Source organism: Priapulus caudatus, unplaced genomic scaffold (assembly GCF_000485595.1).
Source record: "Priapulus caudatus unplaced genomic scaffold, Priapulus_caudatus-5.0.1 Scaffold135, whole genome shotgun sequence".
Taxonomy (NCBI): Eukaryota; Metazoa; Priapulida; class Priapulimorpha; order Priapulimorphida; family Priapulidae; genus Priapulus; species Priapulus caudatus.
In genome coordinates, this window is record NW_014577196.1 from 54,811 (window position 1) to 63,836 (window position 9,026).

Genomic DNA, 9,026 nt, shown 5'->3' on the forward strand with positions numbered 1-9,026 from the left:
CAGGTGGGTAGAGTGGTAGTGGGTGGGTGAGTAGGGGTGGCAGGTGGGTAGATTGGTAGTGGGTGGGTGAGTAGGGGTGGCAGGTGGGTAGAGTGGTAGTGGGTGGGTGAGTAGGGGTGGCAGGTGGGGGTAGATAGCAGACGGTTTTTCTACTAGAAATTTTACGATAGTTATTTTATGATACGTTATGCGATAATTGTTAGCAGACGGTTAGGTTAGGTTAGGTTAGGCGATAGCAGACGGTTTTCTGGTAGAAATTTTGCGATAAGTGTGGTTTTTGCTATTTGATGGTGGTGTAGACTACCCTTTTTCAGATCTTACCCCCTTAAGTTCTTCACAGACATAGCTTGTTTAGATTTACTTTATTTACGTTAGGCGATAATTGTAATTATTTGAAATAATTCCATCAAAGTGAGGGTCAAAATGCATCCAGAGAAAGTAACAAAAATATTCGGAGCCCTGTGTGCGCTTTTAATCCTCGCATTAGACAAACAAAACTACCTCGTTAAATACCACAAAAAAACTGATGAAAATATAAACTGCAGTTGTGGTTTTGTTTGTTCTTTACGAACAAATTGCCGTGCAATACTTCCTAATTTACCTTTCCATTTCATGTAAAAACAGTCCCGACTTGTACATCTTGGCAACTATATTTTGGCAACTTATAGCTCACGTTAGAATATGTGTATCATGTCCCACCTTATCGACAATAATCATGGCTTGTATGTGTGCCCCCGGCAGATAATAGAATATGTGTATTACGTCCCACCCTCTAGATAATAACTGTGGCTTGTAGTTGTACGCATCAGCGAAAAAAATACACGGGAGCGGCGAGCGATTTCGCTCCCGTCAGCTTTCAAAGCGCTCTGGTAACAACAATTACGAGAGCGAAAATTTTGGAAGATACGAGAAAAAATCGCTCCCGTGCCGCCGGCAGCATTAGAAATTAGTTCCGACCTGGAGGCCCAGCCCACCAAGTTTTTGCTCAGCCCACCATCTCTACGAAACTCCCGGTCCTCCTGACCGGCACTTTTTCCCCTTATTATAAGGGCTAAAATAGTATTTCAGCATAATATAAGGCTTATATTATGCTGAAATACTACGGTTAGCGGTCTGTCTGTGTGAATGAAATTGAATAAGAATGTGATTGGTTTTTAGTCGAGGGGTGAAACAAGATAAAAAAATGGTGATGAATGTTAATTGTGACGATTCTTGACACTGATAGGTCTGGGATACTGGTGCCGAATGCGCCTGAATGCTGATGAAGGATTATGTAGAGTTAGCGGCATCAAAATTATGAAAATTTGAACAAAATCATGGCTATTGAAAAAAGTAAGCGTAGCTCTGGCAAGCCTATTAAAAATAGCGTCCCCGTAAAAAAAAAATTACGCGAGAGCTCCTTTCTTTTCAGACAAATCAGGAAAAGGCTCTGGTAAAGAAAAAGTAATTTTTAGGCTAGGTACGCACCAGGAATAGGGGGAATAGGGAATATGGTGTATTTACGTCGCCACCCTATAAGACATTAATTGGCTATGTACTGTGTACCTCCGGCAGTAGGACGGTTCTAGATTATATAATTAACCGTTATAGGTATACTTCCGAATTAACCTTTTTGTTTGATGTAAAAACAGTTGCTACTTAAGACATTCTTTGGGCAATTGAAATTTGCGCAACGTATGGCTACTCGATTAGTATACGTGTATTACGTTCCCACTCTATGCGACAGCTAATCGTGGTGGCCGGTGATTCCCGTCGGCAGAGTGACCTCGCGCGCAGTCAAGAAGACACCTCGCGCCAGACCTCCGTCAACTTTCAAGCAACCGGTACACAGGCGGACTCGGCCGTGCCCACGGCGCCGTCGCGGCGCCGGTTCGGCCCAAGGCGCAAAGCACGGTCAGCGAGCTGGCTGCATTTCCGTCGCATGTTGCCAAAAACGACAAGAACAGAGGGATTCCTGACGCCGCTGCACGCAAGCCCGACAAGAACAGCTTCGACTGATGGAGGTGACTGCTTGAAAAGAAGAGCGGGGCAACGAGTAGCGAAAGGCATCGAGCAGTAGTGCATCGATTTATTGCGGGGAGTCAAGTTGGTTGTGTTTTTTAATGTGGAGCAAAAAGAATGCGATCTTTTGACCGTGCACGGAGACAATTTGATAGATAGATGTATAATGGTGCCAAGGTAGCAACCGATCACGCAGTAGTGTGTTGTTTAGTGCGGGGAGTCAAGTCGGTTTTTTTTTTTATATTGAGCAAAAATGGCGTTTTTTGACCGTGCATGGAGGCAGTTTGATAGATAGCTGAAGAACGGTGCCAAGGTAGCGACCGATTGCGTAGTAGTGCGTTGTTTCGTGCAGAGAGTCGAGTCAGTTGTTTTTTTAATATCAAGCAAAAAGTAGGGGTCACTCAAGTAGTGTAGGGGTCACTCAAGATAAAATACCAGCTTAAAAGCTTAAACAGGCTTGACTGTATCGACAGACTTTAATCTTACATCAATTACGCAACCGTATATCGCATTTTTCAAAACTCTACGAGATAGCCCATTATTAATTAACCTATATATATATATATAGTTATTAACCTATATAACTGTCTCTGTATTCCATCATTATATGTGATACAGTTATGAAACTATATCGCTCATCCCTCTCTCTCTCTCTCTCTCTCTGACTGTTTGTCTAGGTGAACACGCTGGAGAGCCTCGGACAGACGGCGCTGCACCGGTGCGCTCGCGGCGGACAGATGCAGGCGTGCCGGCTGCTGCTGCAGTACGGCGCCGAGCCGAGCATCGTCTCCCTGCAGGGCTACACCGCCGCGCAGGTCGCCACCGAACCGATCGCAAAGATGCTGCGCGAGGAACCCACGCCCGGCGGCACCGATGCCGAACACCAGCTGCTCGAGGCCGCGAAAGCCGGCGACCTCGACACGCTGACGAAGGTCGTCGGCACGAACCCGCAGATCGTCAACTGCCGCGACCTCGAGGGCCGGCACTCGACTCCGCTGCACTTCGCCGCCGGCTACAACCGCGTCTCCGTCGTTGAGTTCCTGCTGCTGAAGGGCGCGGACGTGCACGCGAAGGACAAGGGCGGGCTCGTGCCGCTGCACAACGCGTGCTCGTACGGTCACTACGAGGTCACCGAGCTGCTCGTCAAGCACGGCGCCGCCGTCAACGTTGCCGACCTCTGGAAGTTCACGCCGCTGCACGAGGCCGCCGCCAAGGGCAAGTTCGACATCTGCCGGCTGCTGCTGCGGCACGGCGCCGACCCGGCGAAGAAGAACCGCGACGGCAACGCGCCCATCGACCTTGTCAAGGAGGGCGACCAGGACGTCGCGGATCTCCTGCGCGGCGACGCGGCGCTGCTGGAGGCGGCAAAGAAGGGTGTGCTCGCGCGCGTGCAGCGGCTCGTCACGCCCGACAACATCAACTGCCGCGACACGCAGGGCCGCAACTCGACGCCGCTGCACCTCGCCGCCGGCTACAACAACTACGAGGTCGCTGAGCACCTGCTGGAGCGCGGCGCCGACGTGAACGCGCAGGACAAGGGCGGCTTGATCCCGCTGCACAACGCGTCGTCGTACGGCCACGTCGACATCGCCGCGCTGCTCATCAAGCACGCGGCGCTCGTGAATGCGCGCGACCGCTGGAGCTTCACGCCGCTGCACGAGGCCGCGCAGAAGGGCCGCACGCAGCTGTGCGCGCTCCTCCTTGCGCACGGCGCCGACCCGACGATGACCAACCAGGAGGGTCAGACCGCGCTCGATCTCGCCGCGCCGGACGACGTCCGCTGCCTCCTCCTCGACATGACCCCTGGGCAGCTGCGGCCGCCGCCGGTGGTCCCCGCGCTGCCGACGACGACGACGACGACGACGACGACAAACCTCGCGGCGACTTCGTCCGCGAGCGCGCTGTCCGTGTGCGCGTCGCCGCCGCCGCCCGACAGTCCGTCCGGTGGCGGCGGCGGCGGTGGGGGGCAGCGCGGCGATGGATGCGTTGACTTCACGTCGGACGGGGAGCGGCAGCCGGACGTCTCCAGCATGAGCATCGGCGGCTTCCTGAACGGACTCAAGCTGGAGCACCTGCGCGAGATCTTCGAGCGAGAGATGATCTCGCTCGACGTGCTCGCCGAGATGGGCCACGACGAGCTGAAGGAGATCGGCGTCAACGCGTACGGACACCGGCACAAGCTCATCAAGGGCATCGAGAAGCTGCTGTCGTCGGCGGCGACCGCCGGCGCGACGCTCGGATGTGGAGCCGGGGTCGCCGCGGCGGCGCACGTGCAGGGCACGGTGCTGCTCGACCTGCAACGCGACGACAAGGAGTGGATCCACGTCGAGCACGAGATGCAGAGCAGCATCTGCGAGCACCGCGACGCCGTCGGCGGCATCTTCGACCGCTACGAGTGCGTGAAGATCCAGAAGGTGACGAACGCGCGGCTGTTGCAGCGCTACCTGCACCGCAAGAAGGAGGTCGGCGACGAGAACCAGCGAGGCTGCGCCGACAACGAGCGCATGCTCTTCCACGGCTCGCCGTTCATCCACGCGATCGTGCACAAGGGCTTCGACGAGCGGCACGCCTACATCGGCGGCATGTTCGGCGCGGGCATCTACTTTGCCGAGAACTCGTCGAAAAGCAACCAGTACGTGTACGGCATCGGCGGCGGCACGGGCTGCCCGACGCACAAGGACCGCTCGTGCTACGTCTGCCACCGGCACCTGCTCTTCTGCCGCGTGACGCTCGGCAAGTCCTTCCTGCAGTTCTCGGCGATGAAGATGGCGCACTCGCCGCCGGGCCACCACTCGGTGATCGGGCGGCCGTCGACGGGCGGCCTGAACTTTGCCGAGTACGTCGTGTATCGGGGCGAGCAGGCCTACCCCGAATACCTGATAACCTATCAGATCGTGAAGCCCGAGACGGTGCCAGAAACGCTTGATCTGTCGGATTGATGTCACGTGTACCTAGTAACTGATCGTGAAACCCTAGGCGGTGTCTGAATCACCCCAGCTGTCGGATTGTTGTGTCGCACATAACGAGTAACTGATAATGATGCCATAGGAAGTGTCCGAATCGCTCGATCTGTCGGATTGATGGCACGCGTACCTAGTAACTGATCACTCATCAGGTCGTAAAGCCAGAGACGGTGTCTGAATCACCCGATATGAATGATTGATGGCGCGCATACCTAGTAACTGATCGTGAAACCCTAGGCGGTGTCCGAATCACCCCATCTGTCGGATTGTTGGCGCACATACTGAGTAACTGATCATGATGCCATAGGAAGTGTCCGAAATGCTCGATCTGTCTGATTGATGGCACGAGTACCTAGTAACTGATCGTGAAACCTGAGATGGCGTCCGAATCGCTCGATCTATCACATTGATGGCACGCGTACCTAGTAACTGATCATGAAGCAGTAGGCAGTATCCGATTCACTCCAGCTGTCGGATTGTTGGTGCGCGTTGACTGATCGCCTATCAGATCGTATAGCCAGATGTGGTACTCCGAATCACTCGATCTGTCGCATCGATGGCACGCGCACACTGATTGTCTTATTGGTGCGTCGCGTAAGATCACATCTCTGCATCACCACAAGATGGGAGAAGGAATGCCGCGCGTCTGTTGAAGGAGGACCAGACGACATTGCTGCTAAGCTGTGCTTATAAGGGTCAGCCCTTGTGGAGGTCATAGTCAGGCAGCTGCATACGGGGCTTGCGCATTTGCTTGGATCGACACACAAGTACTGTGCTCCACAGTACAGATTCACACTTGAGGTGTAAATCGGCCGGACGTACAAGTAGAAGCATGTGAAGAGTGGATGATGCAGTACTTCATCAGTTGATTAGTGTCGCCACCTAGTAGATGAAATACACATTAATTCTGTGCTGCAATGTACAAAACGCAGCGTTCTCAAGCATGCACGTTAGTGGCATATATGCTTTTAACTTTAGATGCACGTAGATGTACGTAATCAATTATAATATAAGGAGTGAGTGTTAAATTCTTGCTCGATAAAAGTCACACACTACAAATAGATCCAGTGTATTGTAAGTGAATGGCTGTGCCAACCACTCTACAGCTCGGACTTATTTTAGTAAGAAAGGTTGTACCCTTGCAGGCAGACCAGTTAGCCTACACTATTGTGCTAGTATATATGCAGAGTTGCGTGATATTATTAGAAGTGCAAAAGAAGGTAGTCTGCACGTATGTTAAATGCACAGAAGATGGGCATTAGTGGTACAGTATAATTTATACATCAACGTGTACACAGATAATCTTCCGTAACCGTGGCAATATACTCGGTATATAAATCGGTACGTATTGCATATTGGTGCAGAAATGGCAATGTGCTTCTTGTCAGAAATGGTTAAAAGGGGTTGTGTCAAGCTTCCAGTTCCTAGTGCTCATATTTGTAAAGGTAGGATTGATAATACGATAATGCTTGTCATGGCTTTGTACGTTTCAATACGTATAGGGCTGCCCTATTGTTACATCATGATGTTGGAACGCATGTGGATATATTACAGCTTTATCTGCAAAGATTGAACGCTTCTTATTACATTTTAACGTACTTCCTGTATTAAAACTGGACATTGTAGTAGCTTGTAGGTTTCGTGATACTGTAGGAAGTACCATATTTTGGAGAAGTATAGGAACTGCTATCTAGCTTCTCTGCAAACCGTTAGTTATCAGTGGTAGCATTCGATGATAACCTACATTAATGTAGCTAAAAAAGGCTACCATGTAAGATAAGGTAAACATGAATGTAAACAAAATAATTTCTTTTCAGTAATGACAATGAGTAGTGCATTCACACCATTGGTGCACCACGCAGGGTGATGACGTTCGGTGTACAATATTATAGAGAACTAAGCTGATAGTCATAACTATGACCAACAGTCATAGCCTTTATCTTTCAAAGAAGAACTGTTAGCAAACAATGATGGACGTGCTTTCAATGAGAATAATCATGGAAGCAGTTATACCTGCTTAATTATGAGCTCAGGTGGTTTTATCGGTGCGAGGTGATTAGAAATCAGTCTGTCTATAACCTTTAAACTTGAGCCAAAACTTATTAGCCTCGCTTTATAATTGCAGATTCACCTTTATGAATCACAAAGATGGAGCTCGTGTGGGCGTGTGTGTAAAGATTGTTGTATATTTACAGAATTGCTTCAGGTGAATGAACGAATGGTTGGACGCGATGTCCGGTGTGTTTTAAACAACAACGGAATTTTTTAGACTGGCTGCACACTCGTTACAGTGTGCGTTTCGTTTGCCCAAATCGTTTCAAATTCTTGTCTTCCCCTGGTTCGGGATCCTGATGTATGAACATTTAGAGAATACTTCGCTACGCGTGCACTCTGCCTGTAAAGCAATTTCTTAACTGAAAACCAGTGGTCAGTAATAAATCATCCCCTTTGCACTATACATATATATATATAACCCATGTGTAAGCTAATAAAATTACTGCATTCTTAAGCTACGCCTACAGTTTTCGGCATTTTGACGTGATCCAAACTGTAGACTTTGGAGACCCATTCCAAAAATATGCTTGGTACTACACTACAGCTGCTGAGTGGCGTGCGTCCTTACACCTAGTGATCGTGCTCCGTGTTCTCGCTGCCACTATCCTAGGGTCGTAATTTTACTCAAGACTTACTACGATTAATTTGGACATTTACTGCAGATACTACACGAGTTGCGTTGCACAGCACAGCAGCCTCATGCACAGTAAAACAACGGCAACAATATCGGTAATAGCTGTACCTCTAGCCTTCGTTGTCTCTACCACAGGCCCGTGTCATTGGGAACGTAGGTTATAGTATTGAAGCTTTATTAGTAGCGGAAACAGGAGCAGCAGTACCATCAACAGCAGTGGTAGCATCAGACAGACAGACAGAAGGCAAAAGCCAGATGACATCTAGCTGCTAAGAGAGATGCTATAGGTAGACAGCATGACAGTTAAGTGCCTATGGCATTTTATTGAATAACAAGCGTTGCTAGCTATGCGAGTATTTCCTCACACGTGGAATATAAGTTGTAGAAAAATGTCCCGCTCGTAATATCCAGAGAATATGTATATATATATATATATATATATATATAGTATACGTCACATATATACCTATATGACATTCTATAAATGACTGCCAACGTGATTTGGCCCTGGCGGTATTCAGCGAGGAATGTGGAGTGCTTCTAAATGTCGAGCGACTGTAGGCTGAGTAGCATTTTGTCATGAAGCCAAGACACTTCCACAAACACGCGGGGCCGCGATCTAGCTCGGACCCCCGTCATCAGTACGCGGCCATATCAGCTGAGCCAGCTAGCTTGGAGAACTATACTGGCCGCGCTGCAAAACGGCACGGATCACTACAAAACGTTTGCACGCGTGCAGAACGCATTTCAGAATTTGACACGTGGGTTTGGGGACATGTAAAATTATGCGCTTTTTATATTTATTTCTATGTAAATGTATATCTATATATACTTAGATGTACGTGTAAGTGTCCGTACGCATATTTATTTATTCATTCAATCATTATTCACCAAAAATCACATTACCCCATCACATATGTTAGAAATAGTTATATATGCTAAATTCAGACCTTAATTTGCAATCTTTATGCCCGAAAAAGCGTAAAATTTCCCAGCGGTAGCTTTTCCTCGCAGAACGAGGGGACTTCCGACGAAGAATTATGATGAGGTTATAACATTATCTATGCTTGCGCACGTGTGACGACTGAGCTGTATATAATATAATATTAATTGTCATAACCATAGAAATAATATACCAGTTAGACTCTATACCAATCGTGGCTCTGATAATTATCTTCTAGTCATTCACTAAGCAAGGATAAAATCTAATTATTTAATACCGATTAGTTATTATTCACTACTGATATATATAATTATTATCAGGAGATCAGTGACAAATCGGCCTACAGCTCAGCGCGTCTGGAGTTCGGTGACGTCATTTCTTCCGTAGTTCTAATTTTTCACGCCAGAGGCAGGTCCGTACTCAACAAAAA

General features: G+C 48.8%; 1 protein-coding gene across 2 annotated transcripts in view; it reads left to right on the forward strand.

Annotated features, from left to right (window-relative positions):
• LOC106805977 (tankyrase-1-like) overlaps window positions 1-7,477 on the forward strand; it is a 25,392-nt gene extending 17,915 nt beyond the window's left edge. For both annotated transcript variants that reach the window (XM_014807789.1, XM_014807788.1), the window contains exon 5: window positions 2,679-7,477. In XM_014807789.1, the coding sequence (XP_014663275.1) occupies window positions 2,679-4,940 (2,262 nt within the window). In that variant the 3' untranslated portion in view covers window positions 4,941-7,477. The remainder of the gene's footprint in view (window positions 1-2,678) is intronic.
• Window positions 7,478-9,026: the final 1,549 nt, after the last annotated feature.